The sequence below is a fragment of the Carcharodon carcharias genome, chromosome 21 (genome assembly GCF_017639515.1).
Source record: "Carcharodon carcharias isolate sCarCar2 chromosome 21, sCarCar2.pri, whole genome shotgun sequence".
Classification (NCBI taxonomy): Eukaryota; Metazoa; Chordata; class Chondrichthyes; order Lamniformes; family Lamnidae; genus Carcharodon; species Carcharodon carcharias.
Genome location: NC_054487.1, coordinates 81,061,502 through 81,081,590, shown reverse-complemented (window position 1 = coordinate 81,081,590; position 20,089 = coordinate 81,061,502). Strand labels below are relative to the sequence as shown.

At 44.3% G+C, this 20,089-nt stretch overlaps 1 protein-coding gene across 3 annotated transcripts in view; it reads right to left on the bottom strand.

Moving 5' to 3' along the window:
• kitlga (kit ligand a) overlaps positions 1-20,089 on the bottom strand; it is a 184,274-nt gene that overhangs the window by 102,319 nt on the left and 61,866 nt on the right. For all 3 annotated transcript variants that reach the window (XM_041216398.1, XM_041216399.1, XM_041216400.1), the window contains exon 5: positions 15,862-16,024. In XM_041216398.1, the coding sequence (XP_041072332.1) occupies positions 15,862-16,024 (163 nt within the window). The remainder of the gene's footprint in view (positions 1-15,861; positions 16,025-20,089) is intronic.

The following is a 20,089-nucleotide window of genomic DNA, read 5'->3' as shown; positions in this document are numbered from 1 at the left end:
CCGGTAGTTTAATTGAAGCTACTGTGAAGTCATGGGGATACCACTGGACCCGGTGCCCGACTTGTTCTCATCCCCGCCTGCACTGTCAGGCCAACCGGAAGATGCGGTTTATGCTGGACGGGGCTAAATTGGGCAGCCAGCGAGAAATCACGATCTCGCCCGGGAGTGGATTCTACCTCCACTTCCAGGCCCGCCTACCTCACACACAGGCCAAGTGTGAAATTCAGGCCCATGAATATGGTTGGGGGTGGCCTGGTGAGGGTGGGATGGGGGTGGGGGTGGGTGTGGAGGATGGAATAGGAGAACCATAACTGACTCTCCATCCATTTTACCTGCACAAATCGTACTGCCCACTGGTGCCCAAATGGATAAAAGACATTGAATGGTACCCATACCTTTCAAGGACAAAGCATTTGCTCTTAATCAAGGCTGCTGCTGTTAACCGCTGACCTCTCCAAGGGCACAAACTGACCCAGGTTTGACACTTAAGTTACTTTGGAACCTGTGGTCACTTAAGACAGGATGGTCCAGCCTGTACACAACCTCAAAGATGCTATCAATGCACTTCCTCTCCACCCCCAATGACTGAGGCCTCCTTTCCCCTTCCTCTCACAGATCACCCAACAGACATGATAAACTGTGGGAGGCCAGGGCTGTAAGGAGGGATTGGAATATAAACATCCGTGGTGTGCAAGAGCTCAGTAATGGACATTCTCCATTAATGGTCCTGGATTCTTTCCCATCCTTTTGTCCTGTTCAAGTCTTTTCAAACCACAGAGCTTTCCCACATTATTTAACCTGGCCTGTGGCCTCTGGTAAAGGTGTCCAGACATCCAGGTATGATTTGTAACCCCAAACAGCCCAGTCGTTTTGTCATGCATTTATTGTTGGTCAAGGTAGATTTTTATATTGCGATAGGGCTATTGGAGAAATAGATTTAGTTGTTGGAAAATATTTGGCAGAAGGATGCTCAGCTAAATCCTTCAATTCAAAGGGCCTTTAGCTGCATTAAATTTACGGGGTTGAAGGTTGATTCTGCTGGAAGTCGGACCTCCGCAATTTCTTGATCAATGCCCCTGCACATGCCAACCCACTCTGGGGGCACCTGTTCAACGAATCAGCGAAACATTTGAAAGAACATGCATTTATACAGCACCTTTCACAACCTCAGGACATCCCACAGCATTTAATGGCTAATGAAAGACTTCAGAAAGATAGGGCTGAACTCCCTGGTTGGCGAGCGGGGGTGGGGCCCACAGGCCGATGGGTAAAATGTCGGGCGTTGATGGCGGGCGGGCGTTCTGCAGTCATCGCGCATCATTCAAATTCTCAGTCCGGCGGGCGGGCAGCCGAAGCGGCCTTCGTACTTAAGGTTGGCTGGGGGGGGGGGGGGGGGGGGGGGGGGTGGGGGGTGGGGGGGCGGGCAGGTGAAAGAGCCCAGGCGGCCTTAGCATTTTTCACGAAACCTCATCCATGGGCGGGACGAGGTTTTTCATGAAGTGTTGTAAAATCTAGTTAACACTTTTACATTCATTCTTTGACACGTCCCAGCTCAGGTGACAGTGTCACATGAGGGGGCATGTTTTAAAAGTTTCTTTTCTCCTTTATTTAAATTTACGCGTCAAACTAAGCCTTCAGGAATGCACATGCATGAAAGAGCGCAGGGAATGACCCAGCAAATCCCGCCCCGCCTACACAGGGAGTTCTCAGCGCTTCTGGGCGAGCGTCACGCTGGGCGGGCCTTAGTTGGGCCGCCCATGTAAAATGGCGGTGCGTCCCCGATTGGGGGCACCGATCGGGTTCACGCCCACCCCCGCACAACCCTCCCGACAGGGGGAAAATTTTTTCCCATTATCATTGTTGCCATGTCTGAATCATGCACAGCAAGCTCCCACAAACAGCAATGTGGTGATGCTCAGTTAATCTCTTTTTAGCGATTTTTAAAAAAATGATTCTTTCATGAGACATGGGCATCGCTGGCTAGGCCAGCATTTGTTGCCTATCCCTATTTGCCCTTGAGAAGGTCATGGTGAGTCGCCTTATTGAACTACTGCAGTCCATAGCCAGAATATTGCCGTCGGCGTGTGGGGTGCCCTGACATGCCGATGCGTGCAATGGCACACAATGATGTCGGGCATGCATCCCAACCTCATCGCGCGTCATTCCGACATTTCGTTCGGCAGGCGCACACTGGAGGCGGTTGCGCGCCCACCGAATTATCAACGGCCTATTAAGGCCATTAAAGTCATTAAGCATGCTACCTGTCCAACCTTAAGGTTGACGAGGCAGGGTGGGGGGTGGGGGGGCAGGTGAAGAGCCCAAGCGGCCTTTGCGTTTTTCAGGAAACCTCATCCACGGATGGGATGAGGTTTCCTGAAGGTTTAATAAAGTAACTAAATAAATTGACAAAGCATGTCCCAGCTTATGTGACACTGTCACCTGAGGGGACTTGTCTAAATAATTTTACACTTTATTTATAAAAAACTTTCATTGTGTATTTAATCTCCCTGAGGCAGCTGCATGCCTCAGGGAGATTGCTGTGCCCTTTCACACACATGCTCCCCCTCCCCCCACCTGCACACATAGCGCTGAGCGCTAACGGAACGCGTTTTATGCTGGGTGGGCCTTAATTGGCCCACCCACGTAAAATGGCGGTGTGCAGGCGATTGTGGGCGGCGATCAGCTACGCACCCGCTCCCATCCAGCCCGCCCGACATGGGTAAGATTCAGCCCCATGGGTACTCCCATTGTGCTGTGGTTGAGGGATGAATGTTGACCTCTACTCTGTGGAGAACTCCCCTACTCTTTTACAAAATAGTGCCATGGGATCTTTAGCGTCCACTTACGAGGGTGGATGGGGACTTGGTTTCACGTCTCATCCAAAAGATAGCACCTCAGACAGTGCATCACTCCCTCAGTACTATACTGCAACTATCAGCCTGGATTCTCTGCTCATAGTTCCTTTCGGGCACTTTGTTTATTTGACTTGTTCTACTTTTAGTCCGATGCCAAATCCTTCACTTTTTGTTCTTTTCCATTCTAGTTTAATAAACAAACAAAGTTGAGGGCAATTTATGTGTCTATTCTCACGGTCTAAGCACTGAACGTCACTAAACACACGATACAAAGGGTGACAAGGTTTCTTACTGGAGCACCTTCAATGAAGCAGTGAATGACAACTTCTTAAGGGCAATTAGGGATGGGCAATAAAAATGCCCAATAATAACCGGCGATGCCCATGTTCCGTGTAAGGATAGCCCCTCCATGCTGAAAATCTGCCCTTTGTCCTTTGAGGAGAGCTATTAATTAATTAATTAATACGCTATTTTGATTGGATAGTTTAGTGGCGTTACTTACAGTAACTTCTGACACATATCCAAAAGAGCTTTCAAATGCTGAAGCACGCAGGTGGTGTAGGTTTAAGTAGGCTGCTTGACTTGGGCTGTAAGCACTGAACTAGTGGACGCAACTTTAAAAATAACACACCACGAGAAATGACTAGTGGGTAGATATTTGCTGGAATTGCCTGGATGTCAAGTATTACCTGGTCAAAGTGCAGAGAGGCAAATCGAGTGAGAATAATCAAAATGGTGCTTGCCCATTTTTCCATTAAGCTATTAAATGACCTTAGGACATGTGTGACACTGTGAAGGCAGCATTAACTGCCAAGCTGTTTTGTTTAATAACATGAATACCTGGGCTGGGGGTGGGGTGGCAGTGGTGAAATTCCCAAACTAGGGGTCATACGTATAAGACAGTCACTAATAAATCCAATAAGGAATTCAGGAGAAACTTCTTTATCCAGAGAGTGGTGAGAATGTGGAACTCACTACCACAAAGAGTAGTCAAAGCAAATAGCATTGATGGAGCAGAAACAATGGCATGGCTGTGATGGGCCAAATGGCCTGTTTCTCTGCTGTAAATCCTATATAATCTTTAGCTGACCTGATTATAGGGTTGCCAACACTGGCAATGAGATGTGTCCCTCGACGTTTTATCATATGGCTGCACTTCCCCCTTCATGGCCTTCATGTCTGATCTCACACCACAGCACCTTGCCAAGTCAAGCGGAAAGCAAAGAGATTCTTCGTCATTGGAAATAAAAACAGAAAGTGCTGGTAAAACTCAGCAAGCGAGAGAAACAGAGTTAATGTTTCAAGTCCAATATGACTCTTCTTCAGAACTGAAAAGGGGTAGAGATGTGATGGGTTTTAAGGCTCAGGGTTAAAATCCATCACATTTCCACTTTTCTTCAGTTCTGAAGAAGAGTCATATTGGATTCAAAACATTAACTGTTTCTCTCTCCATAGATGCTGCCAGACCTGGTGAGTTTTTCCAGTATTTTCTGTTTTTATTTCAGATTTTCAGTATCCACAGTATTTTGCTTTAATCTTTATTATCCAATTGGATGAACCTTGTTGGTCAAGCATCCTTTTTTCCTCATAATTAATATTTTTATAAGTAATAAACAAAGGAATTGAGTTTTTAAAAATGTTCCTATGTTTTTTTCCTGGTTTGCCCTCTGTTCTGGAATTCCCTCCATAACCTTCCCCATCTCCCTCTCTCCCTTTAAATTGCTCCTTAAAATCAACCTCTGACCAAACTCAACTGTCCTAATGTTTCTGTCTTTGGCTCAGTGTCCATTTTCATCATTTCATTAATCTCTTCTGAAGAGGCTTGGGAGATATTACTATATCAAAGGTGCTATATAAATGCACGTTGCTGCTGTTGCAATGATCAGATATTCAGGGGTCTCTTGATGTTTCCTGTTTTGTGAATAGGAGGAGGGTGAATGCTGAGAAATGCAGAGACATTGGCATAGGTCAAACGCCAGGAATAAGTTCCATGATGAAGGAGGGTGAGGCAGATCAATAGCCTCTAGTTAGCTTCATTAATATTGGCCATAATATGTTGAGCCCTGTGTCAAGATATAGAATAGGTGCAGGAGAGTCCATGATTGGGTGTGTATAATGAGTGTAATTGATACTGTAAATTGACAGGCCCTATCTCACTTCCATGCTTATGTCCTTATATAACCGCGTAGGGGAAGCTCAGGTGAATGAACTTAACTTAATCACTTCAAAAGAGGATGTTTCAAAGTCTGTCTAATGAAATTAAGTTACATCACAATGATGTAACTTAATAGGTTAAATTAAAGCGCTTGATGAGTTAAATTGCCCCTCCTACAAGGACCATAAAAACGGCATAAAGTCCTCTAACTGTAGCCTAATCGAGATTTATATAAATTGGCAGTTTAACCATTACTCCTGTAATCTGTGCTGCTGTTGAGAAAACCTCAGGTTTTGAAGACCATAGCAGAGATACAAAATGGCCTACCAATTCGCTCTCACCTGCCTTACACCACAAACAACAACAACCTGCTATAATGTAGCATCATTGATATAGTAGTAACACATCCTGAGGCACTTCACAGGAGCATGATCAGTCAGAAACTGACACCAAGCCACAGGAGGAGATTTTGGACCAAATGCTTGGTGAAAGAGGTAGGTTTTAAGGAGTGTCCTAGGGGCAGAGAGAGAGGTAGAGAGATTTAGAGAGGAAATTCCAGAGCTTAGGGCACTCGGCAGTTTAAGGCAAGGCAACCAATGGTGGAGCAATTAAACATTGTGGTATTATCACTGGACGAGTAATCCAGAGACTCAGATAATGCTCTGGAGGCCTGGGTTCTAATCCCACCATGGCAGATGGTGGAATTTGAATTCAATAAAATTTCTGAAATGAAAAGTCTAATGATGACCATGAAACCATTGTTAATTGTCGTAAAAACCCATCTAGTTCATTAATGTCCTTTAGGGAAGGAAATCTGCTGTCCTTACCTGGTCTGGTCTACATGTGGCTCCATGTGGTTGACTCTTGCATGCCCTCTGAAATGGCCTAGCAAGCCACTCAGTTGTACCATAACTGCTAAAAACAAGCCAATAAGGTATGAAGCTGGACATACCATTTAGCATTGACCTAGGCACCGGAAACCACAGTGGCAAACTCTGCAAAGTCCTCCTTATAACACTGCTGCTAGATTAGGTCTGTGGCAGGTGTTGAGGGAACCAACAAGAGAGAAAAACATACTTGGCTTCATCCTCACCAACCTGCCTGCCGCAGATGCAGCTGTCCGTGACAGTATTGTTGGAGTGTCCACTACACAGTCATTGTGGAGATGAAGTCCTGTCTTCACACTGAGGATACCTTCCATCATCTTGTGTGGCACTACCACCGTGGGATAGATTTTGACCAAATCTAGCAACTCAAGACTGGGTATCCATGAGGCACTGGGCCATCAGCAGCAGCAGAATTGTACTTGAACACAATCTGTAACCTCATGGCCCGGCATATCCCCCACTTTACCATTACCATCAAGCGAGGGGATCAAACCTTGTTCAATGAAGAGTGCAGGAGGGCATGCCTGGAGCAGTATCAGGCACCCTAAAAATGAAGTGTCAACCTGGTGAAGCTACAACACAAGACTATGTGCATGCCGAACAGCATAAGCAGCAAGTGATAGATAAACCTAAGTGATTCCACAACTAACGGATCAGATCTAAGCTCTGCTGCCACATCCAGTCGTGAATAGTGGTGGACAATTAAACAACTCACTGGAGGAGGAGGCTTGAGAAATATCCCCATCCTTGAAGAAGGGGGGGGCCCTGCATGTCAATGCAAAAGATAAGGCTGAAGCACTTGCTACAATCTTCAGCCAGAAGTGCCGAGTGGATGATCCATCTGGCCTCCTCCAGAGGTCCCCAACATTGCAGATGCCAGTCTTCAGCCAATTCAATTCACTCCACGTGATATTAAGAAACAGCTGAAGGCACTGAATGCTGCAAAGGCTATGGGCCCTGATAATATTCTGGCAATAGTACTGAAGGCTTGTGCACCAGAACTTGCCGCACCCTGAGCTATGCGACAACATGGCATCTACCTGGCTATGTGGAAAATTGCCCAGGTGTACCCTGTCCACAAAAAGCAGGACAACTCCAACCCGGACAATTCCTGCCCCATCAGTCTACTCTCGATCATCAGTAAAGGGATGGAAGGGATCATGAACGGTGCTATCAAGCGGCACTTGCTTAGCAATAACCTGCTCACTGAAGCTCAGTTTGGGTTCTGCCAGGGTCAGTCAGCTTCTGACCTCATTACAGCCTTTGTTCAAACATGGACAAAAGAGCTGAACTCAACAGGTGAGGTGACACCAAGGCAGCATTTGACCGAGTGTGGCATCAGGGAGCCTCAGCAAAACTGGAGTCAGTGGGAATCAGGGGAAAAAACTCTCCAATGGTTGGAGTCATACCTAGCACAAAGGAAGATGGTTGTGGTTGTTGGAGGCCAATCATCTCAGTTCCAGGACATCACTGCAGGAGTTCCTCAGGGTAGTGTCATCGGCCCAAACATCTTCAGCTGCTTCATCAATGACCTTCCTTCCAATCATAAGGTCAGAAATGGGGATGTTCGCTGATGATTGTACAATGTTCAGCACCATTCGCAACTCCTCAGATACTGAAGCAGTCTATGTCCAAATGTAGCAAGACCTGGACAATATCCAGGCTTGGGCTGACAAGTGGCAAGTAACATTTGCATCACACAAGTGCCAGGCAAAGACCATCTCCAACAAGAGAGAATTTTAACCATCGCCCCTTGACATTCAATGGCATTACTTGGCTTCATTCTCACCAACCTGTCTGCCGCAGGTGTGCCGAATCTCCTACTATCCACGTCCTGGGGGGTTACCATTGACCAGAAACTGAACTGGACTAGCCATATAAATACTGTGGCTACAAGAACAGGTTAGAGGCTAGGAATCCTGTGAAGAGTAACTCACCTCCTGACTCCCCAAAGCCTGTCCACAATCTACAAGGCACAAGTAAGGAGTGTGATGAAATACTCCCCACTTGCCTGGATGAGTGCAGCTCCCACAACACTCAAGAAGCTTGACACCGTCCTGTTCAAAGCAACCTGCTTGAATGGCACCTCATCCACAAATATTCGCTTCCCCCAGCACTAACACACGGTGGCAGCAGTGTGTACCATTTACAAGATGCACTGCAGGAGCTCACCAAGACTCCTTAGATAGCAGCTTCCAAGCCCCATAACTGCCATCATGTAGAAGGACAAGGGCGGCAAATAGATGGGAACACCACCACCTGGAAGTTCCCCTCTAATACACTCACCATCCTGACTTGGAAATATATCGCCGTTCCTTCACTGTCGCTGGGTCAAAATCCTGGAACTCCTTAACAATACTGTAGACATCACATGGACTGCAGCAGTTCAAGAAGGCAGTGCACCACGACCTTCTCAAGGGCAATTAGGGATGGGCAATAAATGCTGGCCCAGCCAGCGATGCCCATGAATAAATAAAAAATGAGACCAGAATTAGAGGAGATCAGTGACCTCAGAGGTACATAAAGATAGGGGGATTGAGACCATGGAGAGATTCGAAAACAAGGATGAGAATTGTAGATGTGAGAGAACAAGAAGTGAGTCTAATGCTTTTTAAAATAAAATTCTCTGTGGAGACAGGATGAGCAGCACACAGGCAAACAGATGGAACAACATTTACTCGATTCCTATGAAGGATTCACCGACCTGAAACTTTAATTCTGTTTCTCTCTCCACAGGTGCTGCCTGAGCATTTTCTGCTTCTATTTCAGATTTCCAGAACCTGCAGCCATTTGCTCTTGAGTTATCCAGTTTGCTTCACTCAATTAATGCAATCAGTACAACTTATTCACCACAACAATGAAGAAATGTGGATATTAGAAGTAAGGTAAAAATTGAAAAAAAGACAGATCCTGCCTGAGAGTTAAAAAGAAATCTACGCTTGCAGTTTCAACAGCTGCTTTTTGATGTAACCCTAAGTGCCTATCAATATTCCATTATTGCTGCTTGAGCACTTCTACACCTTCTCATTAGCACAGTGGTGGGGCTGTGAGTCTACAATTTGATTGACAGCTCCAAGAGGTTATTAAAGGATTAGCTGTCTATGATGTGGGGATACGAGTACAAATGTTTGCTTCCGGACCTCGGGTGTCTGTCCGTGTGGAGCTTGCATGTTCTCCCCGTGTCTGCATGGGTTTCCTCTGGGTGCTCCGGTTTCCTTCCACTGTGCAAAGATGTGCTGGTTAAGTGGATTGGCTATAGTAAATTGCCCCTTAGTGTGTGTGTTTGTGTGTGTGTGTGTGTGTGTGTGTGTGTGAGAGACTGTGTGCCCTGTGATGGACTGGCATCCTGTCCTGGGTGTACCCAACCTAGTGCCCACTGCCTGTCGGGATGGACTCCGACTCCCTTGTGACCCTTGTGAATTAGGTGAAGTGATTCTGGAGAAGTGAATACGTGAGTGTAATAATATTTAGAACTTAATTTCATTTCATCTCAGCATGGTTTGTGAGGCCTGCCCAGGGATGAATTGGCATGGAGAATATAAGGGCAAAGGGTGGTGGGTGGGAGGGGCATGGGCTGGCATGAAATGGCTTTGGGGCTATGGGAATGGGTAGGGGAGTGAAGGCTAGAGGGCCTAATAGTTAACAATACAGCTGGCACAAAGTCCCAGAGAACTGAGGTGGGCCTTTTAATCATCCAACCTCAGTGCTCAGAAGCCCCTGTGGCCACCTCTGCTTTGTGTCCTGGGGTGGCAGGCACAATTATATTCTGCACAACATTTCCCCCTCCCCCAGGGCAAAGACCCCACTATTCAGGGCACTTTTTCGGGAGGCGGGAATACTTCACATCCGTCTTCACCCAAGAGAAGGAGGATGAGGGTATCGAACTTGGGGGGAGAGACTGCGAGGTTCTTGAGCAAATTGATATAGGGAGTAAAAGGTATTGGAGGTGTTGGCAGGCTTAAAAGTGGACAAATCTCCAGGTCCGGATGATTTGTGTCCCAGACTGCTGAGGGAGGCAAAGGAGGAGATCGCGGGGGCCCTGACCCAAATTTTTAATTCCTCTCTGGCCACGGGGGAGGTGACAGAGGACTGGAGAACAGCTAATGTGATGCTGCTATTTAAGAGGGGTTGTAGAGAGAACTACAGGCCAGTGAGTCTCATGTCAGTGGTAGGGAAACTATTGGAGAAAATTCTGAAGTAGAGAATCTATCTCCACTTCAGCAAAAAGTACCTGGATGAGCACTTGGCATATCATAACATTCAAGGCTATGGGTCAAGTGCTGGTAAATGGGATTAGGTAGGTAGGTCAGGTGTTTCTCACATGTCGTTGCAGACTCGATGGGCCAAAGGGCCTCTTCTGCACTGTGTGATTCTGTGATTTCTTGAATCTGCTCACACAGCAACAATCAAAACCTAGCTCTCTGGAATGGGAATTGAACCCAGAACCTGCAGGTTTAGAGCCAAGACTGCTACCAACTGAGCCACAGCTGGGAAGTTTAGGGCCCTAGTATACATGTGGACATAAAGGATTTATATAGGGAAAAGTTGACAGAAATAGCAGGCAAATGTAAGATTTCTTATGCAATCCCTTTCACTATTACAATCATCCTCTGAATGTTCAGATAGAAGTTTAAACTGAGGATGGGAGTTTAATTACTGCTTCCAAACCAGTCCAACGATGAAAAAATAGTTTCCTGCTGATATATCTCATGACTACCTGATTAGGTGGTAATAGAAACAGTCAGATCAGCTTCCAGACTACCCCAAGGATAACATGACTGTTCCCATGGAAAGATCTCTAGCTTGTCCTGGATTATACTCAAAACAGTTGTTTACTGGTTGACAATTATTCCCATTTGTTTAAACATCTGGAATAGTTGGCTAACTAGCATGAGGCCATTTAAACAAGCAGGAACGATAAAGGGCAGTTGTTAAAAGTCATGACCATTCTGTTATGCCATTGCTTCCAGTTTGACATATTAGAAACCAAAATAGATTCTGTTTCCTAAAATAATCTTAATTAAGAGGGCAAAGTCATACAACATCTGTCCTTTTATAAATTACTTTCTCACAGGACTCTTCAGATGAGGTACTGCAGTTTAATACTCAGTAACACAACAGCATACATTGGCTCTTGGTCTGCAATGCTTCATTTTAAAATTCTCAGCCTTGTTTTCTCCATGGGCTCCCTTTATTATTTCTCTAACGTCCTTCAGCCCCATAACCCTCCTAGAACCCCTCCAACTATGACCCCTTGGGAATCCCCGATTTCCATTACTCCACCATGGCTGTGCCTTCAGCTGGCAGGAACAAGGGCACAGATATTAAAAACAGCAGCATTTCAGAAAAATAAGCATGAGAATGTAGTAGGTCAGCAGAATATTGCAATTCAGTGAGGCATCGATAGACACTTCAAATTCTAAATATAGACCATGCAATTTGAACACTCTTACTTTCTCGTCTATCTAGGAAAGTAACTAGAGGTTTCATCCTTGTCTTCAAATCCCCTCCATGACCTTGTCCCTCCCTATCCTCCTCCAGCCCTACAACCCTCCCCCAGATCTCCAGTTCTGCTTTCTTGCGCATTCCCGATTTCCATTGTTCCATCATTGTTGGCAGTACCTTCCAAACCATGAAATGTTGTGAAATACCTTACCTATCTCTATACTTCTCTCTCCTCCTTCCAGACGCTCCTTAAAAGCCGCCTCCTTCAGCAGTTTTTGGTCATCTGCCCTATTATCTCCTTATGTAGCTTGGTGTCAAATTTTTCTTGAAGCACTTTGAGTCGTTTTACTGCATTAAAGGTGCTACATAAATGCAAGTTGTTGATCTAAAGAAAAACTTGGGAAATGAAACCTGCCAGGTGTGACACCATTTTGCAAATGCGACCATCACAAGCTGAACGGAAGCTTAAATAGCATCAGGTCAGCAGGTAGCGACTGGATCAACCTCCACGCATTTGTGTATGCATAATCATTTAAACATTTCCAAGACGCCACTGCACTTTCAGGCACTGGTTTCTAGTGGTTTTCTGCCCCGTGCCCTTTGAAAGTGGTTAACCACAGAATGATCCCTTATCCTTCTGATTATCATTAGTCAGTGTGAAGTTTGATTCCGTCAACAAGACTCCTGTCTCTATATCAGACAGTCATGGTTCAAACCCCACAACCGAGGTTTGAGTACGAAGTCTAAGCTGACGGTGAAGTACTGAGGGAGTGCTGCACTGTCTGTGGTGCCATTTTTCAAAAAGGGACATTAAACCAAGGCTTTGCCTTCCTATAAAGGTGGGTGTACTAGGTTCCCTGGTCGCTATTTGAAAGAAAGGAAAGAGTTCTCCAGGTACCCTAGCCAACAGTTAGCATTCAACATTAGCAATGCATATTAACTAACCATTCAACACACTGCTGTTTGCAGCGCCTCAGCATGTATGAATTGATTGCTGTGTTCCCCAACAAAACAGTGATGACACTCCAAAAAGGAATTCTTAGGCTGCAAAGCTCTTTGGAACATCCTGAGGACGTGCAAAGCAACATCAAAATGTAAGTTTGTGAGTTCTTTCTTTCACACAAGAGCATAATGCTCTTCAGTTCAACACTGCTCGATGTGTTTGAATGCTCGATGCATAATCTGTCATTTATCTTTCCTCAGAGAGCAGACCTTCCCATCTGCACATTCTTTTCTCCCATCTTGTAGAATGGCAGGTTTCCATTACAAAGTTTCACTTCATTTACTGCACACCCGCACCTAAAGATCTTCTTACCCGCATTGTCAAAATTAAGTAAAATCAAAGGAATGTCGCCTACGGCATTTAAATTAGAAAAGAGGTGGGGACGATTTCTGCACAATGTGGGGCCTTTACTTTGTGCTAATAAATATATCCCTCTTTGTTTTGTGTGGCTACTAGTTTGTATTAACCGATGATCACTTCAACGTGCGTAAACCAACTCTGGGCATCTGTTAGGAACGGCGCCGCACCCCCAGTCTGCTCCACCATTCGGTTAGTTCATGGTTAATCTCTACCGCAGCCCTATTTACCAGCCCTGGTTCCAAACCACTTGATATTCCTGCCCAACAAAAATCAATCAATCTCGTCTTGAAAGCTCCAATTGTCCCCCAGCCTCCACAACCTTTTGGGGCTGAAAATTCCAGATTTTCCACACCCTTTGTGCAAAGAAGCACCTCCTTATTTCGCGGGATGTGAACAAAATTTGCTGCCAGTCAACCACACTGTGGAATCACATGTAGGCCAGACCAGGTAAGGATGGCTGATTTCTTTCCCTATAGGACATTAGTGAACCAGATCAGTTTTATGATTACTAAGGCCAGTTTTATACTCCAGATTTTTCAATTTGAATTATAAATCCCACAGCATCTGGTGGGATTTGAACCCTTGTCCCTACAGTATCAGCCTGGTACCTATTAGTCCAGGAACCTTATGACTCTGCCACCATCTCCTCCTGAAGTTTAAACATATGCTCTGTTGCTATTGATTTCCCCACCAAGCAAAAATCAATTTCTCAGTATCCATCCTGTCCAATATTTTTAACATTTTAAACACCAAACACAAGCTTTAGGCTTTAAAGGCATTAACTGGGCAATAATCCAAAGTCGTCTCATATCAGAGCCAACTGCTAATTGCAACCAACCACTAAAGTTACCATAAAACACTTTTGCAGCAGTTGATTCTTTACATTGCTTTATTCCTTAATGGGTACAATTAGATCAAAGAAGATTTAAAGTGAAGCCTTGCCAAGTCCAAATTGGTCTAGGGAGCTTATGAAATAAGCTCTCAAGGCTGCCAAATCCTATTGAAATTCTTTAGCATGGAGCATTCTTAAGTTGCAAGCTTTGTATAAACTCAATCAACCATAATTGATAATCAATCAGGCTCCTCCGAATTCACACTACAAACGCAGGCACAAATCTTCAACGCAAAGCTAACTCTTATGGACATGCCTCCTGTTATGGAAACCATTAAATTAACATTTCCACTGAATGGGAATGAGTATCAGGCTGTTTCTAACTGTTTCTGCCAGACCTGCTGAGTTTTTCCAGGTAATTCTGTTTTTGTTTCTAACAGCAGGTGTCCAATCCAAATTGACATCTTTATGACTGGGCAAGAGGTTGAAATCTTATCTCAAGGTGTTGGTGCAAAGGGATTGCACTTGGTGCCAGCCAATGTTGCAGTTATGGTATAATTGCCTCTTTGTAAGATGCAATCGGTAAAATGTAGGCTAACTGGGACTGGAATGAAGTATATTGTGACTCATTTCAAATCACCATGAACGTTGCAATGTAACTCTACCTTTGGTTATCACTATTACCTGATCATTTAAGAGCATAGCAAGAGATTTAGGCCATTTAGTCCCTTAAGTTTGTGCTGCCATTTGAATTAGATCATTCCAAACACATAACTGCTCCAACATTAAGACTGCCTATTTTCTTCTAATATCTTCTAACATTATTGCCACTTTAGCTCATCTGCTGCTGAAACCCATATTCATGCCTTTGTCAACTTCAGACTCAACGATTCCAACACACTCCTGGCTGACCTCTTTCATTCTACCCTCTGCAATCTCGAGGTCATCCAAAGCTCTGCTGCCTGTGTCCTAACCCACACCAAGTCATCCCTGGACTTGCTGACCTACATTGCCTCCTGGTTAAGTAACATCTCAGTTTCAAATTTCTCATCCTTGTTTTCAAATTCATCCGTGGCCTCACCTCTCGCTATCTTTCCAGCCCTACAACCCCTGCAAGATCTCCGCAGTCCTCCAATTCTGACCTTTTGAGCAGCTGCACCTTCAGCTCCCTTGGCCCTAGGCACTGGAATTCCCTCCCTAAACCCTCTCCACCTCTCTTTCTTCCTTTAAGACACTCCGTAAAACCTACCTCTTTGACTAAACCCTTGGCCACCTGCCCTAACATCTCCTTATGTGGCTCAGTGTCAAATTTTGTCTGATAGCACTCCTGTGAGGCACCTTGGGATGTTTACTGCAGTAAAGACTCTATATAAATGCAAGTTGTTGTTGTTGATTTGGCTGATGTGTATCTTTCATTTGTTTACCTGCTCTTGATTTTGTAACTCCTAATACTCTTATCATAAAAAAAAGTCTATCAAACTCAGTTTTGAAAATAACTTATTAGCCTTAACAGCTGCTTTGGGGAGAGAGTTCCAGACTTCTTTGTGTGAAGAAGTGCTTCCTGACATCAACCCCGAATGGCCTGGCTCAAATTTAAAATTATACTAGATGTCCTGTCCCCAAACCAGGGAAAATAGTTTAAAACCTATCAAACTCTCCAGCTATTAAATATCAGTGACTATGGCTCAGTGAGTGGAATTCTTGCCTCTGTGTCAGAAGGTGGATGGCTCAAGACTCTTTCTAAAGACTTTAAGCATAAAATCTAGGTTGACATTGGAGTGCAGTCCTGCCTTGGGACAAGGTATGAAAGCGAGGCCCTGTCTGCCCTCTAGGTGCACATAAACGATCCGAATGCACTACTTCAAAGAAGTGCAGGGGAGCTCTCTCTGGTGTCTTGGCCAATACTTATCCCTCAATTTCTGGGACCTTGCTGTTTGCAAATTTGCTGCCACGTTTTATTATGATGGTGACAAAGCTTGAAGCAAAGTACTTACTTGGCTGTAAAAGCACTTTGGGACATTGTAGGATAGTGAATGGTGCTAGATAAGTGCAAATCTATTATCTTAAATACCTTAATAATATCACCCATACTCAAGGGAACACACTATGGAAGCTAACCAGTAATGTTCTGATGAACCTACACTGCACCTCCTCCAAGACCAATATATATTTTCTGAGTTGCAGCATACACATCCTATTGAAAAGAAAAGCACACGAGTACAGCAAAAAAATCAAATGCGGCTGAGATTTCCTTACCCCAGCATTTGACATTGAATCTCACATCAACGCTTAAAGGTCAACAATCTTAACATCTTAAACTCTACCTGCGTCTGGTGGCTCCATTGTCCTACAGACTGCTGCCGCATCACATGGATTGGTGTCCTCCGCTGACTGGAATGCAGTAATGATTTCACTGAAGTAATTAAAGTATTGTTTAGGCTCCAGATTGGACTTTTCACAGTTGAACTCAGATTCTTCCTGATAGTCCTGAACAGAAATGTGAATAAAGTTACCAGGATGTCAGGGTCCAACCTTTACTAAGCCATTTCACTGTGTCAGAACATAAGGAAGAGGAGCTGGAGTGGACCATTTAGCACTTTGAGCCTGTGCTCTACCATGCAACAAGATCAGGGCTGTTAACCTAAGAACGTAAAAAATAGGAACAGGAGTAGGCCATTCGGCCCCTCAAGCCTGCCCCGCCATTCAATAAGATCATGGCTGATCTGCCTCAGGCCTCAACTCCTCTTCTGTGCCAGCGTTTCATAGCCCTCAACTCCCCGATATTTCAAAAATCTATCTACCTCCTCTTTAAATACTTTCAGCGATCTAGCCTCCACAACTCTCCACATCCAGGCATTCACTGCCCTCTGAAAGAAAAAAATTCCTCTGCATCTCAGTTTTAAGTGAGTGTCCCCTTGTTCTGTAACTATGTCCCCTAGTTCGAGATTCCCCCACTCGTGGAAACATCTTTTCAATATCTATCTTGTCAAGATCCCGCGGAATCTTCTACGTTTCAATAAGATCACCCCTCATTCTTCTAAACTCTAATAAATAATGGTCTAACCTTTTAGCCGTTCTTGATAAGTCAACCCATTCATCCCAGGAATCAGCCTAGTGAATCTCTTTTGAACTGCCTCCAATGTCAGTATATCCTTTCTTACATATGGGGACCAAAACTATACACACTATTCCAGGTGTGGCCTCACCAACACCCTGTACAGTTGTAACAAGACTTCCCTATTTTTAAATTCCAACCCCCTAGCAATACAGGCCAAAATTCCATTAGTCTTCTTAATTACTTGCTGCACCTGCATGCTAACTTTTTGTGTTTTATGTACAAGAACACCCAGATCCCTCTGTACTGCACTTTTTTGGAGTCTCTCTCCATTTAAATAATAATCTGCCTTTTGATTTTTCCTACCAAAGTGCGTGACCTCGCACTTTCCTACATTGAACTCCATCTGCCAAGGTTTTCCCCACTCACTCAACCTATCTATATGCCCCTGCAGATCCCTTATGTCCTCATCACAACATGTCCTCCCAGCTATTTTTGCATCATCAGCAAATTTTGATACATTGAAACTCTCCCCCCTCCTCCAAGCCATTAATATAGATAGTAAATAATTGAGGCCTGAGGACTGATCCTTGTGGCACTCCACTAGTTACGTCTTTCCAACCTGAAAAAGACCCATTAATCCCGACTCTCTGTCTTCTGTGTTAACCAGTCCTCAATCCGTGCTAATACATTATCCCCAATACTGTAAGCTCCTATCTTGTCCAATAAGCTTTTATGTGGCACCTTATCGAGTGCCTTCTGGAAATCCAAATACACTCTATGGCTCCCCTTTATCAACTCTGCTTGTTATATCCTCAAAGAACTCTAGCAAATTTGTCACACATGATTTCCCTTTCACAAAACCATGTTGACTCTGTTCGATTGAGTTAAGCTTTTCTAAATGTCCTGCATTTCTTCCTTAATAATGGACTCTAGCATTTTCCCAATGACAGATGTTAGGCTGACTGGCCTATAATCTCCTGCTTTTTGTCTCCCTCTCTTCTTGAACAGGGGTGTCACATTAGCGGTTTTCCAATCCACTGGGACCCTACAGAATCCAGTGAGTTCTGGGATATTTTGACCAATGCCTCCACTATCTCTGCAGCCACTTCCTTTAAAACCCTTGGGTGCAGGCCATCAGGCCCTGGCGACTTGTCTGCCTTTAGTCCCATTAGTTTGTCAAATACTTTGTCCCTCCTGATAGAGACTGTTACAAGATCTTTCCTCCTATTAGCTCCTTACTTATCTGATATCTTTGGGATGTTTATAGGGTCCTCCATCGTGAAGACCGATGCAAAATATTGGTTTAAATTATCTGCCATTTCCCTGTTCCCTGTTATCAATTCTCCAGTTGCATCCTTCAAGGGTCCCAAGCTCACTTTAGCCATTCTCTTTCTTTTTAAATACCCGTGGAAGGTCTTGCTGTTTGTTTTTATATTTCTTGTCAATTTAATTTCAAAATCAATTTTTTCCCTCTTTATTAGCTTTTTAGTCATCTGCTGTTGGTTCCTAAAATATTCCCAATCCTCTGGCCTACCACTAGTTTTCGCCACTTTGTATACCTTGGTTGTTGATTGGATATTCTACTTGACCGCCTTTGTTAACCACGGGTGGCTCATCCTCCTCATCCAGTCCTTCTTTTTGACTGGGATAAATTTTTGCTGAGGATTACAAAATATCTGCTGAAATATCTGCAACTGCTCATCCACTGATCTTCCCTCTAGTCTATTTTCCCAGCCCCTTTAGACAACTCTTCCTTCATACCCCTGTAATTGCCCTTATTTATACTGAGGACACTGGTTTGAGACCCGGGTTTTTTGCCATCAGACTGAATTTGAAATTGTACCAGTTTGTGCTTGCTACCCACTAGAGGATCTTTAACTACGATATCTCTTGTTAATCCCACCTCATTACTAGATCTAAAATAGCCTGTTCCCGGGTAGGTTCTGCAGCGTATTGCTCTAAGAAACAATCCCTGATGCACTCTACAAATTTGTCTTCCATATTACTCATGCCAATCTGATTTGTCCAGTCAATATGCAGATTAAAATCACCCATGACAATTGTAGCGCCATTCTTACATGCCTCCAATATTTCCCGATTTATACTTTGTCCTACAGTGAGGCAACTCTTGGGGGGCCTATAGACAACTCCCACCTGTGACTTCTTCCCCTTGCTATTCCTTATTTCCACCCAAATTGATTCCACATCACGATCTATTGCACCTATATCACTACTCACCTTCCTTTATTAACAAAGCTACCTCACCTCCTTTTTCTTTTTAGTCTATTCTTCCAGATCATCGAATACCCTTGAATAATGAGCTCCCAGTCTTGGTCACCCTGCAACCATGTCTCTGTAATAGCTATCAAGTCATATTCATTTATTTCTATTTGTGCCATCAATTCATCTATCTTGTTACAAATGCTGCGTGCATTCAGATGGAGACCCTTAAGCTTTGACTTATTACCATTATTGCTCATTTGGGTTTTGAATTCTGCTGCACTCTTCTGCTTATATTTTCTGCTCCTTCCTGTCACACTTTGATTATCGTTCGCCTCTTCACTACCCTGCACCTCTGCCCTTTCGTTTCATTTTGATTTTGTAAACTTTCCTTCAATTGAACCCTCCTCCCCACTAATTAGTTTAAAGTCCCATCTACAACCCTAGTTATACAACTCGCCAGGACACTGGTCCCAGCATGGCTCAAGTGAAGCTTGTCCCTATGGATCAGCTCTCTCCTTCCCCAGTATTGGTGCCAGTGCCCCATGAATTGGAACCCATTTCTCCCACATCAATTTTTGAGCCACGCATTTACCTCTCTAATCTTATTTACCTGACACCAATTTGCACGTGATTCAGGTAGTAATCCGGAGATTATTACCTTTGTGGTTCTGCTCTTTCATTTAGCCCCGAGCTGCATGTAAGTTCCTCAGCAAAACCTCTTCCCTAGTCCTAGCTATGTCATTGGTACCTATGTGGACCATGACAACTGGATCCTTCACCTCCCACTCCAAGTTTCTCTCTAGCCCAGAAGAGATGCCCTTAATCTTGGCACCAAGTAGGCAACACAGCCTTTGGGACTCTCTGTCTTTGCTGCAGGGAACAGTATCTATTCCCCTAATTATGCTATCCCCTATTACTACTGCATTTCTCTTTTCTCCCCCAACTTGAATATACCACTGTGCTGTGTTTAGCTTGCTCATCCTCCCTGCAGTCTGGATCCTCGTCTAGACTGGGAGCAAGAACCTCGTACCTAAAGGACAAGGGCACTGGCTGAGGCTTCTCCAAAGCTGAATTTTGATTCTTCGACCTCAACTCCGCTATCCCCAAATATATGCACAATGTCAAAAGATTTATAAGCTATGAAAGGGCTACAGCAGGAACGTGCAATACACCTAAAGAAAAAAGTCATTTCAAACAGATTTTAAGAGTAGATTTTCTGATGGCCTACTCTCAGCTAGGGTTATCAACGCTCCAGGATTATTCTAGAATTT